Source organism: Ammodytes marinus (genome assembly GCF_949987685.1).
Source record: "Ammodytes marinus genome assembly, chromosome: 7".
NCBI lineage: Eukaryota > Metazoa > Chordata > Actinopteri > Uranoscopiformes > Ammodytidae > Ammodytes > Ammodytes marinus.
In genome coordinates, this window is record NC_137211.1 from 6,131,342 (window position 1) to 6,146,959 (window position 15,618).

General features: G+C 43.1%; 1 protein-coding gene across 1 annotated transcript in view; it reads left to right on the forward strand.

Annotated features, from left to right (window-relative positions):
* The window catches only part of hspg2 (heparan sulfate proteoglycan 2), a 98,704-nt gene that overhangs the window by 15,500 nt on the left and 67,586 nt on the right, over nt 1-15,618 (forward strand). Inside the window, exons 2-3 of the mRNA XM_080030923.1 lie at nt 9,848-9,977; nt 10,300-10,359. Coding sequence (XP_079887049.1) covers nt 9,848-9,977; nt 10,300-10,359 — 190 coding nt within the window. The remainder of the gene's footprint in view (nt 1-9,847; nt 9,978-10,299; nt 10,360-15,618) is intronic.

Below are 15,618 nucleotides of genomic sequence, written 5' to 3' on the forward strand. Positions count from 1 at the left end.
ATGATTATGTGGGACAATGCGAGTGCGGCCAAGTCAACAGGTGGTATCAGATTAGTTGGTCCTGAGGTGAGAATGAGCGAGAGAGGAAGAGAGGAGGGTAAATCTAACACTGCCGCTGCCGTCACTGTAGGGGAAACCAGAGCTTAATCACAGAGCCATCTAGCAGCTGCTGCTACTTCCTTTTCTTAAGCTGAAATGCCCGCAAGCCTTTAAATCAACTCAGCAGAATCTGCTGTTGTGTTGAAAAAAAAAAGATTGGTTGAAAATTGCTTTTCCCACAATTTTTTGCCATGTCAACAGCTATAGGAGGCAATATCAGTCAATTCTGGTCTAACACTTTAGTCCAGCCTCAAGTAACCGATGGATGAATTTCCAAGAAATGTTGTCCAATGAAGCCTTATGGAATTGGTGATCCCTGACTTGACATTGAACACCACTAGTAGTTCAAAATATTCTATTATCCAATGACACATCTCAACATGTACTGGCATGGATTGACCACTAGTGGCTTTATGGCTACTGTTTACTTTGTTAGCATTGTTTTTGTTAGCATGTTGATGTTAGCAATTAGCTCAAATCATTTCTGTGCCTAAGTACAACCTCAAAGGGTTGACAATATACATTTTTGATTATAATGGAGTTTGTGCAGAACATTGCAGAAAAGATGGTGATACTTATACTGGGATGTGTTTTCATTGGAGGTAATGTCTGTTAATTGAATGAAATTATAATTCTTTTGCCTAGATTTAGTACATTTGGTCAAGTGTTATGAGTGACCATGGTGTTATGATGTGTGGGTTTCTCTTCAATGCAGGACGCTCGATACTCTTACTATGGTGTGTATGCACCGAGTAAATAGCTCATTATTTACAAGGAAATCCACAGTTTCTCGGGCATTAATTTACTGCAGCTGAAGCTCAAGTCGATCTTTGTCCTGACTGAGGTGTTCCTATAGTGCAGTGTCAGCTTAATGTTAGGCCACCTCAAGATCCCTGATCCCTCTGAGTTCTCCAGAAGGGAGGAAAAGCAGACATCTTAAGTGGCCCAGCAGCGCTTTCAAAGGGTCTATTTCTGTTATAAATAAACAGGCAGGGGCTGGCCAAGCTGGAGCTGCTCTCTTGCCACCAGTCTCCACACCTCGCCTGTCAGCTGTCGTCTGGGGGAACTGGAGATGGCCCCTTAGCCTGCTCCTCCCGGCAGGTCACTCAGAAATGTTACCGGAAACACACACGCTATGTATAGAATTTTGATTTTACTCTCGCAGTGTTTGTGTTTGATGTGGCATGCGGTTCATGTGAGACTAGATTTGGTTTAGATTTTTTTAATCACTCTGCCACCTAGTTTGTATTTGCTCTAAGTTAAGCATTATTTTGCTCCGCCTTGGTTTGTTAAAGTAAAAACATTAATTGGGATATTTTTCTCACAATAAAGGCAGCCGTGGCTTTAAGAGCTAAACCTCTAATCCAGTAAATTGGCCTTTCCCACAAACCACAGAGCCCTATTAAAACAGAATCGGTTCATTCCTGGCTGAAACAGTGGACCTATAACCATGTGCCTTTTAACAAGGTGTGCTCCCATTGTTTATCTTCAAGTGTGCAGCAGTCCATGTGTGTGTGGATTTCCTAATACCTGCATGTGTAAATAAAGGGGTGGTTTCATGGCTTTTGTTCCCTGTCGGATGCGGGGCCTTCGGGTTCTAGCACTGGATGAACCACCGCGGCCGTGATTCCAGGTGGTCTGTTGACTCAATGTCCTGCTGGTGCCCCTGCTGGGGTGATAATTGAAAAGACTGGGCTTCTGAGGGTGTCAACTGTGTCTTCACGCCTAGGGACGTTAGTTTGGAATGTGTTCACGCTGTCAGTATCCCACCCACAGTGAAACTGTAATACAGTGTAGCATTTAACAAACACTTTCAGCTACCTGGACAGTAGCCCGAAGAATAATAGATTCGGAATATTTAATGCTTAGCTGAAAAAGAAAACTTTATTTTGAAGTGAAGCGAAATCACAAAATAAACCTAAGTGAGGGGACTCATAAGGCTCTTCACTAAAATCCAAAGTCTAGTGATGCTGCTATTATGGAGGCTGACCCCCCCACCCCTCCGATCCCCCATAAGAGATAGCATTTCCAATGATGTGAGGCTGGGGTGTCTTGTTTCACAGCCCACTTACGATCACTGCCCTCTGTCTGGTCGTTGTGCCGCCAGCCTGTGACCTTTGGCCTGGAATACATTTTGATGACTCACCCCCAGTTTTCAAATTGTGCTATTTGGGGGCTGAGTCGGACAAGGGGAGAGTGACTTCATGACACATAAAGTACATACAGTATAGTCCTCTTTCAGCCACCCCACATGAAACCAAGGTGTATTTGATGCTTCAGGAAAATCATCAGCATCAGTCGTAGAAATGTGTTCATGTGTGACATTTTCAACTCCCTGGGAAATGTGATTGTACACCAAATATCCAATATCTGACACTTAAAATTAAAAAAGTTTGTTTTTAATGACACACCTGTTGGTCTGGCAAGCATGTACAATTGGACATGTGTGTACACACGGTAGGGGAATCATTAGTTCTGTTTCCCTTCCGTTTTCTTTGATCCCAGCTGCAGAGCGTGCAAGGCGAAGCTCACAGATAAAATGCATGTCTTTTTTCTTCATTTAATTGTTGCTCTGCAGACATCCTATCTCGCCCGGTGTAGCTAACACCACATACACAGGTCCAAACAAGCTGGATGCTTATTTTGACATGCCTCTCTAAACAGTGAGTGTTGGTGTAAAGGGAGGGAGAGGAGTGTAAGGTTGTGTGTGGCAGATGTTAACTAGCTGGAGGCACTGCTGCTTTCCACATAGAAGTTTTGAAGCTTGTTGCAAACCAACACTGAGGGACTGGGCAGAAACAACAAGTATATCTGTTCTTATATATTTTCTTTGAATTTGTTTGTTCACATCAAGGCGTGGTGGGGTATGATTTTTCATGCATCTGTAAAGTGACAGAAGTCATCTACATGTCCATGGTTTAAACTTTTACCTATTTGAGGGGAACTCCGCTGGTTTTTACACATCAAAGTCTGTTTACAAATGTTTTCACATATGCAGGAGTTGCATTGCATTGTGGGTAACATAGGCTCCAGGCCATAAGATACCTCTGGTTCTACTGCAAAGATCTTAATCCTTTTTTTTCACTGTCCATTATGAGTCTAACATATAAGGAGTAGAGAATGAATCATTGGAAGACAATTTGAACATCTTTGGAGTAATTTCGTCGGCTCTTTATCTTAAAATATGCGCCACAAAGGGAAGAAAAGATAATGCCCCTCTACTACGTCCTTGCAGTTATCTGCTAAATATTAACAGCATAGTCCTTAGAGCCTTACATTCTGCTGCATCACCTTGCAATACCAAGACAGATCTGAAAAAATGCATCATGCGTGTCAAGAAAATGGGGTTCTTCTAGTGCGCAAGTTCAGTGGGAGATCAAGCTTATTGTAAAATGCATGGCATGACGGCTGTGTGGGGGAGAGAATGAACGACCTGGGGGAAGATGGCTAGGGCAGGCACTCCAAGCATGTGCTCAGAAATGCGGACTTATCCTTCACTTTTTTTCTACTCACTGCCCCCATATCCCCCCACCCCCATCCCGTCTACAAGTCTGTTTTTCTGAGAACATCTGCCTTGTTTTGGTGAACCCACGGTATTAGTCATGGAACACTCTGAGAAGACAATCCGTGCCCGTTGTCACAGAGCGTTTGCTGCTTGTTGAATGAAGGGCCTCCTTGCACTTCCTCCGCCGTCCAATCACTTTGGATTAAATCCCGCGGAAAAGAGCTGCGGAGAGCAGAAGGGCCTCACTCATCGGGCCCTCGGTGCAGCAGGGGCCCACGCGGAGGATTTAGCGTCAGGCGCGGCAGTTTCTCAATTCACCCACCGCTCCAAGCGAGGGGTTAAACACATAGGAAACTCTTGTCTGTCTCTCACAAACATACACAGAGCTTCCCTGTTGCTGCCCCCAATTTTGTTGTCAAAAAACCTTGAGGCGTCTGTGTCTCCTGTAGCTACAAGTGTGTGAAAAAAGGAACATTTCTCCCCGGCTTATCCTTTTTCCTCCTTATCTTTCATCACCCTCTCACAATGCAAGGCCAGGCACATCACAAAAACACCTCGTATGTATGTGGAGGATCACTCACTACGTGCATGAGCGTTTAAACATGTTGTGGAAACATATTTTTTGAAATCGTACAACAGTAACTCTCTTTTTATTCTCTCAGAAATTGGGAGTATTTACAGAGCCCCAGAGGCCCTTAGTTTGGAAAATATCGCTTTTATGTAAAATTGGGGATTTTTTTCCTTATAAAAATAATAAAAACTATCCCCAATTTCGTTAAAGCACATTTTTCCAACTAAAGTTTTGTAGTAAAAGTAACATGAGACCATTGATGAGTGAAGGTATTGAATATTTTTGGCTTCAGTGTTGGCCTTTGTAGACGGTCCATGTGCTCTTGTCTTACAGCCAGCTGCACAAAGAGAGCAATGTTATTAGTTGAGCCTAGAGGACAACACGTTTCGGTAAAAATGAGCTTGTAGGTCATTGTCTGCCTTATGAAGATAGCAAAGACTTATTGAGCACAGAGTTTTGAATCTGTCAATATCTTTCCCAATGTCGCGCAATATATCTTGTGGCCACACATTAATCAAAACTTGGGAATGAAGTGTGTCTTTAATGGAGTAAAATATGGCCTCAATATAGTTTAATTTTCTCTCTCTATGGCCACCCCAGGGCTCTCTAAGTTTTCAACACAACGCAGCATTTATTTATATTTGAACAACTTTTATCCCTGGCTCTGGGCTTCCTAATCTCTACGTCAACAACATGTGCACACACTATTTATTTTAACATTATCAAGGTGCTGTAATGGACCTGATTTAATGCAGCCCTGCTAATACTCCTGCACCTACTCCAAACTCCCACTCCATCAAGTCAAGTGAAGGGAGTGCTGGGGCTCCTGCAGCCCAGTCCTTGCTGGTGCCTGGCGGTGCTTGGCAGGCTCCTACTTTTTCAGCCTACTCTACCTAAAGAGAACAGTACGTGTCAAGCTTTCATCCACTTAATGCTCGCTCTAGTTTACTTTCCATTCCCGTTTAGTTACATGATGCTGCTACTTCAAGTCCAAGCAGATATTGCTAGTCTTAAAGAGTGAGAGAGTAAAAGTGGCAGGGGGGAGATGGAAGGGTCAAGCAGTTAGGGAATTCATCTTGTGAAGGATTTCTGTGAGTGCCTGCGTGCACTGCTTGCCTGAAAGGTCACAACTTGATGTTTGATTCAATTGATTGGAATGAGCAATGCAGCATTTCACCCTTTTACTTGTCGGCCTATCACACGCTCCGGTGGGGACAAAAGCAGATAGGTTGTGTGAGCGCAGGAGACGGCTTTAAATGCTAAACCTTTGCTGCTGCTATCAGCAGAAACAGCATACATAACATATTTTTCATGAGAGAGCTTCACTCCTCTGAGACTCTTGTCTAACGTGTGCTGGATCCAGCTTGGTATATATGTGCTAACACATGGGCAATGCCTTCAAGATGTTTCTCACAGATCGTCCTGCAGCTGCATCAGTGGGTTTATTAGCAGAGTGGGCGAATCCAGTCCCCGAAGAATTCTTCTCACACTGCCTTCTGACAGGCTTTGGCTGTCACAGAGATGTAACCAGGATGGGAATGCAAGAGTGTGGGTTTGTAACAGTGTCTGTGTGTTGGTGTGCGTGTGACCATAAGACTGTGTATGTGTGTGTCTTTGCATCTGCTACCACGTCAGTGTGTGTGTGTGCATTTGTGGACACTTTCATTTTTTTTTGTGTTTGTGCATTTGATGGACCGTTCCAGAAGGTTTTGGATGTCTTAATCCACTCTCATGTGTCTAACTTGCTGTTCTCAGAGCAGGTAATCCATCACAGTAAACATTTCCTCGCTATTATATGTTGTCAAAGAAGTGAGTTATGTCGACGCAAGAAACACCTGTTTGAAGAGGCCCGTTTTTAAAACTCCAACCAATTTAAATTATCTAACGTCTGTGAAAAGTTGGCAGTGAAATAGCAAAAAATGACCAAAGCCACAGAGGTATCCCTCAAACTTCTCAAATTGCTTGCGAATATGGTTTAGTAGCTAAATCTGACATAAGGGATTAAAGTCTGATGATATTCCGTATTTTTATTATCATAAACAAATCCCCAATACATATTAAAACACATAAATGAGCCGCACTGTTGGAGATATGTAGTTAATGTTTATGTAGTTCATTTTGAGTCAATCCGACATATACTGCAAATACTCAGTTGGGCAAATACACAATATCCTTTCTGGTTGAGTAATGTTTGCTAAAAAGTTCAGTGCACAGCCAATAATACAAATATATATAATATAAGTTTGTGACCAGTTTTTAAAGATTGGTTTGAGAAAATAAGTCTGGTGCTTGGGTAATCATAAACTTGTGACAGACAGACGAACGCATACAATTTATGCACAATAACAAAAATATCTGATATGGCCCTTTTTTAAATTAAATGCATCGCCAAGGAACACTTCTTGAAACTTAATAGCGATGCAACATTCACAATGATTGACAGATTTCAAGTCTCTGCAAAATTGCTTTTCACACAGATACAGAACACAGTAATGAATAGAAACTTTTGGAATATGGAAAGGTAGGGCATAATCCCAAAAGATGATTGCAATATTTTCCAAGCAATCTACATTCAATGCTCCATAGTCCATCTCACTGCTCATTAACACTACTAGCTACTTCAAGTTGTAGGTAGCAAGCAAGCAAACACCAGTTATGGAGTATAGCAGTTTGGGTATGTTAATGTGGTAAAGTGAATGCCACATGAGATACCACATCGTTATCTCAGTATCAATGGATATTAAAAATCTCACAAAATCAAGTTTTGGTTGGCTTTTCCCAACTAAACCAGATAAAACCAGATATTAAACATGGATAATGGACACAGCTGTCCTTAGGAATCATTTATTAGACATTTGTTCTTGTGATCTCGCTGTAGGGAAACTGAAAGGCTTTGAAGAACTGTTATCAGTTTCTTATCCATGTCAGGAAACAAAGAAGTATTTAAGTCTGCTTGGCTGTTGATGCCCAGTGACTGTGGAACAAAATAAATGGGCTTACGGTACAAATGTGCATGTGAAGAAGCCAACATTTGTTTGGAAGCTATCATCTCGATATCAGCACGTCTCCAGCTGCAACAGCAGATGGTACTGCCCTCTTGAAAGGAACTTGGCTCGGTTATTTCAGTCCGACCAATCTTTTTGTCATCAAAGTGTTCTGCTTCTGTCCTATTGCTTATTAATTGTTCGCGGACCAACATGCAGTTGTTTTCCAAACAGCTGGGCAAACTTAAGGCCTGTCGACAGGCTGCTGTATGGTGTCTCCCGTCACTCGTTATGCACTGATTCTGTTGTTCCCCTGTTCCTAAAGCTACTGACACTGCAGCTCCCAAGGCAAACATTGGTCATTGTGAGCATAGTAATTCATAAGCAAACAGTGGAATTCCTCTAGGCAGGAATGCGTGTGTGCGTCGTCTATGTGTCACATGTGTGTATGATATTTATGTGTACGTGCCTGCCCATGTGCGCGGCTTATTTTTTCAAGCATACAAAAGGTCGCCATATGTTCCACTAGAAGTCGCAACCAGTTACTAGAACGAGGGGAGCTCCTGCAATCAGTGTCCTTTGGCTGGGGCGGGGTTCAAAGACTTAGCGAGTCGGCCAAGACCTTTATCTCCAGGGAGAGATAACTTTAACACAACAGACATGTCTCAACTCCTAGACGGGGAGTAAAGGTCACCGTAGGTTTTTGAACCAGAACTTCAGTAGCTTCTTGAGAAAGCAAATTCATATGTAGTTTTTCCGACTCTCCCCAATATGAGACCAGTGTGACATTCTGAAACAAGTGTAGCCCAACATGTTGGCTTTAAGATCAGGTGTGAATGTGGTCCCGTCCATCAAGGGCTACTCAGCAAGTTTGTGGTGTTTTTTTGCCCTGATGGCATCCAGATGATATACCCCACCAAGAGGGAGTGGGAAGCAGGAGATCATCACACCAATGGTTGGCTGGACGGCACCACTGAAAAGAATTTGGTTAGTCAGCAGTTTGCTTTTGAAAATGGCCCGGGATTGTTGTTGTAAGGGTGTTCAGTCAGGGGGAGAGAGGATTTGGGGGGATTGATCAAGTTATTTATTAGCTGGAGCCGTTTAAATGGGAAAACTACCATTACAGAGTTGGCTGGAAATAGGAACTGGCGGGCCATGCCTACTGGAAATGCCAACGGGTGGCATCCTGCCATGGTCGTATCTAAACTTATGGCCATAGTCTGGGCAGGCTGGATGCTGAGATGGTGAGAGCAGAGATAATAAAAATCCCACACTGTGCTCCAGTGAAGCTGGCACAATGAACTTTTATCAAGATGATCAGATATGAGAGGGGCTCGCTAAGCTTTGTGTCTCCTCGTTGAGAGTGTGTATGGATCAGGTACGCTGCGAGTTCTGTCTTTTTTATTCATGGGATTTTGAGTGGTTTGCTTTCAAGGATTGCCTTTTGATAATATAGTCATAGAAATCTGCACTCACATAATCCTTTTTAGGATATGCATACAATATTACTCAGCCAGGAGTTACAATGGGCATCATTTAAATGGGTGAAAGCAGTACTATGACTAAGTACAACCTCAAAGAGATGTTTTCTCTCATTTGCAATAACACAATGGGCCAACCTTTTCAAATGTTAAGTCAGAACACGAGTAGCAGTGTAAAAACCTTTTGCCTGCATATAAAAGTCAATTCTTTATTTCAATCAGAATCTGTCTGTTTAAGGAATAAGTCAAATAGAGCCGCAGCCAATTCCAGCTTACAGTGCCCATAGTTCCCCATACACAGTGCTATACTGTTACCTTTTGGTTGGTGCCAATCAAGTATGAAGGTTTAATTCCCACCAGCTCTAGTAGTGCTGTGTAGGAGTTTTGAGCAGAATTTTATTTCACCGTTACTGTTGCCCAAGGCTAGCCACTGGATTTCAGTTACACCCGTGCTATTGTTCCATTCATATAACATGCTGAATGAGACGATGATCACAGATTTCTAAAGCAACCTGTCCTCTGAGGCGCTGCATTCATTACAGGTGTTTTTACTGCGGCTGGAGGTGACATAATGTTTCCGTGATAGAAGCGGTCGTGAAGCACTAGTTGTGGTATCCTAGATATGTATTTTTTTTTACCCAAGGGGCACAGAGTTTAAAGCATACTTAAACAGATTTGTGTCATCTAGTCATGCTGATCTCACCTTCCCCTCTGGCTTTCAGAGTTTGGTGAAGTGGTTGTGAGTGTGTGTGTGTGTGTGTGTGTGTGTGTGTGTGGGGGGGGGGGGGGGGGGTGTGTGTGTGCGCATATGTGAATGTTTCTTCTTGTAACTTGTGTGTACTTGTGTATTCACATGTGGCTTGTTGCAGTCAGCTGTGAAAACCGGTTGCCAACTTCCACCATTAAGATTAGAAATACATACCACAGCCAAATAGTGATGATTTATCTGGACATTTGTGCATAGAAGAACTGAATGAACTCTGCTGGTGCAGGTATCATGAACTTTTATTTGTAAGAGAAGAGCCTCTCAAAAGGTCTCTAGGGGATGATAAATGGTCAAAGTAAACACTTCACTTCCCTGTTTCATGTCTGCTTTTGTTTTCCCTCCTCTCCACCCTTCCAGGATCCATGTATAGCACTGGGTGTAACCTTTCCCAGCAGGGACTTAAGCCCCGTCTATAAATCTCTCTCTGTGTGTTTGCCGCAGGTGACCAAGGCCTCCAAGGTTTGGGGAGAGGTCGATGTGCCAGAGGACCTAGAGGCGGAGAAGGCCGTGAAGGCGTCTCAGAGCTTACTGGATGATGACGAGGACTTTGCCGCTGATGAGGCTTCAGGAGGTGGGCTTGGCCGCAAACCACAGGCAACACAGCTGCCCTTAATTCACCGGAGATGTTTTTCATTATGCATTCCTTTCGGTTGTTAACCCATCCCCAAAGCCAAAAAAACGAAAGGGATTGTTGCTCAGGGATACACATATACTAGAATACACATTTTGATGAGTTCATCCTACGTATGCTACAATAACTTGCAGGATTGAAGTTTTTCAAGTTTTTTTTTTTTTAAAGATCTTATCTGTTACATTGGAATGTGTGTTTTGTGCTGGCATTAAACTTGCACATTTACCGTAACCATATCCCTATGCTGTTTGTGTCTCCAAAGATCTGCCCAGTGGAGAGGACGATGGAAGCACACCATGGCCCCCAGTCTCCGAGAGCACAAGTAAGGGGCCGGAAAAAAATACAAGATCTAGCAATTCTGTGTGCGGCAGATTTTCTTTATGTGTGGTATATCACTCCGCCCTCCATAGCTCCCTCATCTGTGACTCCGACTTCAGTGACTATGCGTGTGTGTGTGTGTGTGTGTGTGTGTGTGTGTGTGTGTGTTTGCGTGCTGTCTGTATGTGCCTGAATGATGATGCCTTCACATCCGGCTACCTCTCCCCCTCCTCGCCTCGGCTTGCCAAGGCTCCGGTCATAACACACACTTTCAGCTTTGTCTTCTCGAGACATAAACATCTCCTCTCCGCTTTCATCCTTCTAACCAGCGGCCGAGGTGACTGACAGCACATTAAGACACATGAAAGCACCACGAACAATAAAAAAAAAGCTTCAGCAGAGGCACCTATGTTGTGGGTTGCGTTCACTGCCCGCTTATTTCTTGGAGACTTAAAAAGTATATTTATATGCACGCAACATCGCACAGTAACGGGGGGAGGAATATTTATGTAATGTATAAAACTTTGCATGATGGGGCTAACTCTTTAATCATGCCTGTGGTTTGCTGCAGCTCGTAACGCCTCCGTTAAGTCCATTTTTCTTGCTCTGGCGGTCCCTATATTTCTTTTTATTGCAGACAACAAAACAACTAAGAGTTACTGTCAATTAATTTTCCACTCAATGTTTCTGCATGCTACTTGGCCTCATAGCCACCAAGGATGCCTTCAGATGATCAACTAAGAATAGTTTATTTGGGTCGAGCAATGCTGATTCTACATAGGTTTTGATGTAGAATTGAGCATTAGATTTCACCCATTGGCATTCTATTGTATACTGTATGTGATCTATTTTCTTTTAACATACTTATAGAACTTGAGTTACATCCAGCTAACTTCTATTTTTGCCTCGTCTTAGAAGGCTACTGCCGCAAAGTCGCCAAGTTTATATTCTTCAGTTGACTTTGATAGAGAGCAGTGAGGAACAGACTGTCTGCTGTTCAGGAAGCTTTGCGACATGCTTAATAATAAGAAGGAGAACTGAGCTGAGCTGTCGCCTTTCACTATTAATAGTCCCCCCAGGCTTTTGATAATTGCAGCAGAAAGCACAAGTGGCCAATGCTAACCAATCCCAGTGCTTGTGGTTCCCATGTGGCATTTCTTCAGTCCCCATGTGTGGTTCAATTTTTCAAGGAGGCGATGCATAGCCACAGAGCGTGTACGCATGCAGCCTCCATGCCTATGCCATAACCGCTTAACAGCACAACCATTAATCCAGAGTATGACTTAAAAACATATTCAACACAGTCGGACCTTTAATTGATTCATGTGAATAAGCTATTGAAAGAATAAGAGAGTTTATTTTTCTGCATTTAAAGGAACTTTCATCTTTTGTTAATTCTTGCATCACCTTTGGACAAAAGCTGTAGTGTTTTTACTATGCCAGCTATAGTTCTAGGGCGAGGGACCCATGACACAGGCATTAAGAAAAACTATATACAAATAGCATTTTTTTGCATTGATGGTCTTGTTTGCTGTTACATGTCATTTATGATCATCAGAGGAAAAATGAGACCGTTTCAGAAATTTTTAAAAGTTCCTCGTAGCACCTTTAACTTAAGTCATTTTAGGCCACCTTTGTATTACTATTATACCTTTCCTTCCCCCACCTGAAGTAAAATTAAGTCACTAACTTAGACATGTTAATATCCTGACAGGTCACATCATTGCCCTGTCAATCAAAGACAGATGCCTTGTAAAAAGCTGCTCCTGCTGCTTCCTTAGTATTTGCCCTTGGTGCCAGACACCGGAGCTCTCACAGGTTAGCAGAGCTGATTACATCACGGCAGAATAATTGTTTTGGTAGCGGCATTTGCGAGGGTGACATCAGAGCAGGCGGCGGCATATTATAGCATCATGTGCCCCTCGCTCACAGAAATAGCTGCGCTGTGAGGCCTGGCTATATGTTAAAGGAGCCCAAGGAGGCTTTAAACACAGTGGACGTGAATGTATATAAGGTGTCGACAGCATGTGATTGTGACGGGACTAATACGGTTTAACCGAGGGGTTGAGAACAGTTCCCAACAAGATTGACTGAGGCATTTTTCTAAGACAGTGTTATTTTTCTCTTGTAAACACAGCTTTGCATTTCAGCACCTTATTTCAACATGCAGCAGCAGAGTCGAGGTTGTCTAGAAGCGTAGTGTGTGTTGTCGGAAACTTTGGTGCTCTCTAACCTTCATCTCAGAGTCAGTTTGGCAGAAGCAAAATGTACAAAAATAAAATTGAAAGTCCCGGAATACAAAGACAAGAGTTTGTGCTTCTTCTTGTTGACAGCACACTCTCTAAACTTGCTCACACTTTTCGGTGGCGCAACCTGAGCCTTCAAACATCACTCCCACCATAGCTTTGTTTTACTGTTTCTGTTTCAATAAACTTCCCGGGCTTTTGCAGCCTCATAAAAAACGGTCAGCGTTGCTTTAATGTGGCAATGAAATAGGTTGAGGTTCTATTATATATCTATATATAGTCTAATAAATAATAGTATCTCTAAAGCTGGCTAGACAGTCATTTGCTAGGTTAGATCATGGATTGGAAGAAGAAGAAGAAGGCAGGCTATTTCCATATATAGATCTGAACACTGGGGAAGGAAATTTGGTTTCCTGTGCTGAATGCCGAATGAGTGTTTTTCTGAGTGTCTCTGTCCTGTTTGCGGCCCAGACATGTTCACCCAAGCCTCTGCCTTCCTTCCCCCCTTCATCCAGTCCCTTTTAAAGTGGGAAGACGTAGGTGCCCACCATCACATCACATCACGCCTTGCATCCTGTTGTGTTGTACTTTTTGCCAATGGATGAGGAATTCCCATTTCCTTACAGTATACGTCTCAACCGCTTTTTTGAAGTGATGGGGAAAAAACATCTGGAGCGTCATAGAGTAGTTTGAGATGAGGCTATTTTCAACCTCTTTTGTCCATTGTTTGTGCTTTGTTCCACGCCTTAATCACGGTCTGCGATCTCCAGAGATAGAAGGGTTTTCGTCCCATGTCCTCCTAACCTCTCGTTTTGACCCACACACACACACGCTCCGATCCCCCGAGGAGATTTTCCGAGAGACAAAAAAAAAAAAAAAAATCCAGCTTATCTCAACTGTGAGAGCCTTCCCTTGTTCCACACACTCCTATACAGACATTCCCATTGCACCAAATGATATTGGCCACTTTGTTTAGAAGCCAGAGAAACAAAAGCTACCATGTCCTCTTAGCGATTTCAGTCAGTGGAGGTCTGTTGGGGGTTAAGTTCTTCCCACTGCTAATTTTGGACGAACAAGCTTGAGAATTCAAATCTCTTGACTACTGCTGGTTCCCAAAGTGGGTGTCATGGCATCCCGTTTTAAGACTTATAGTACATCTGTTTTATTTGTAATGATATGTTTATGCTTTTACTGCATTCAAAAAGTGAGTCAACAACATTGAATGGTTTTCAAAAAAAAGATATCAAAACAGAAGCGAACCATACTCCCTGTGCACAGCAACAAATCAAGGGAATACACTGAAAATAGCAAGTCATTTGGGACTTCCTGTCAAGATGTGAAAGATACTTCTAAAGAAAAGATCAGGCAGCGGTAACGTAGAGTAATGAAATGTTTCACTGAAAGCCTATACCTGCAACATGTCTCTGGTCTTAATCTGTCAACAACTTTCAGAGGAGGTCCTAAAAAAAGCTCACGATACATAAACACTCTGGGCGTATAAGCAGACCGCAAAAAGTGAGTAAGGGGCCCAGAAGTGCTGCTTTAATATATCCCCAGATGGACTGTGATTTGCCAGCTAGTAGCAAGAGAGAGAGAGAGAGAGGGATAAAGTCAAGTTGAAGCCCCACAGAGCCTGAGGAGCTACACTGCACATTTAAACACGTTTTGCTATATCTACACAGTCCCCTGGGTGGGGGGGGGGGGGGTGTAAGCCAGATCAAAACCATTTTAAATAAACTCCGAAATAGCCTCTGTCGGAGAAAGTGATGGAGAGCTGTGTCAAAGTAAACAGACCTCGAAGTGACGTCGATACATCCTGGCCTTTAACACGAACCTGTCAGGCCAAATGAACTGCAACTTAACAATGAACAGAAATCAGTCAACACTGCAGACAACCTGAGCTCAGAGCGAGAGTAAATATTTCTGTTTCGATCATATATAGCAGCAGTAGAAGAAAAAAAATCCTTTGTAATTTTTGTATTCAAAGAGGCCATACTTCATTATACTTATTATACGTCCACGACCGACCTTTAATTTACATAGTGCTTTTCTTGTAACATGTTAATTCGAGATCAAACGTCTAAAGTGTGGAGTTGAAAGAAGGGATGAGCATGAGAGAAGAAGTGTGTGAAGTGTGGCTCGAGGGTCTGGCTGTCCTTGGATCCACTGGTCCTTGGAGGCTGACTCACAGACAGGTTACTGCCTTCCTGTGTTGCCTCAGCTGGGTTTACATCCAATTAAATCAAGTGCCAGTGGGCGCTCGCTCGCTGCAACAACAAAAAAAACACACACAATCCAGGTTCGGGGTTATTCTGTTATCTCTAGAGGAGAACAGATGTTGCAACATAAGTGGACAATACATCAGGATAATGTAGCCCGCCTGTCACTTTGGGGCCTGGGCAACGGACATACTGCGGCCGCCGCGCCTCCCACACTCATGCATGTCTGTCTGCCTTCTTCATAGGCAGTTTGTGAGATGTGAGTTTTTTTCGGTGGCACTGCCTCTGTGTGCGTGTGTTTATGTTTATGTGTGTGCGTTTGTGTGTGTGTGTGTGTGTGTGTGTGTGGGAACTTGTAAAAAAGTTTTTTTCGAAAGCCAATTTGAGTTTTAGACCTTAAGAGTGAGAACGCTTTTGGAAAGTGAGGACTTTATGGCCGGTTCTCACTTCAGGACAGGCCTTTAAAGGGCTGTTTGAGGGTTAACACTAGGTTTTAAGGTTCAGGTATGAATTAAGTTTATGTTCGGGTTAGTGTAAGTGTTGGGGTAAGGCAATTAGTTTTGATGGTTAGGGTAAAGGGTGTAGGGAATGCATTATGTCAATGAATGTCCTCACAAGTATAGCCGTACAAACGTGTGTGTATGTTTGTGTGTGGGTCTGTGTTTGTGTTTGTGTGTGTCCCCGTGTGTCATATACTCTGGGGTAGTTACACAGAGGGATGTGTGCTGGCAGCTGCGGTTATTTTGGTTAAGGTCTTTGTTGTTGCAGCGCCGGGGGCCCTCAAGGTGGTCACACACT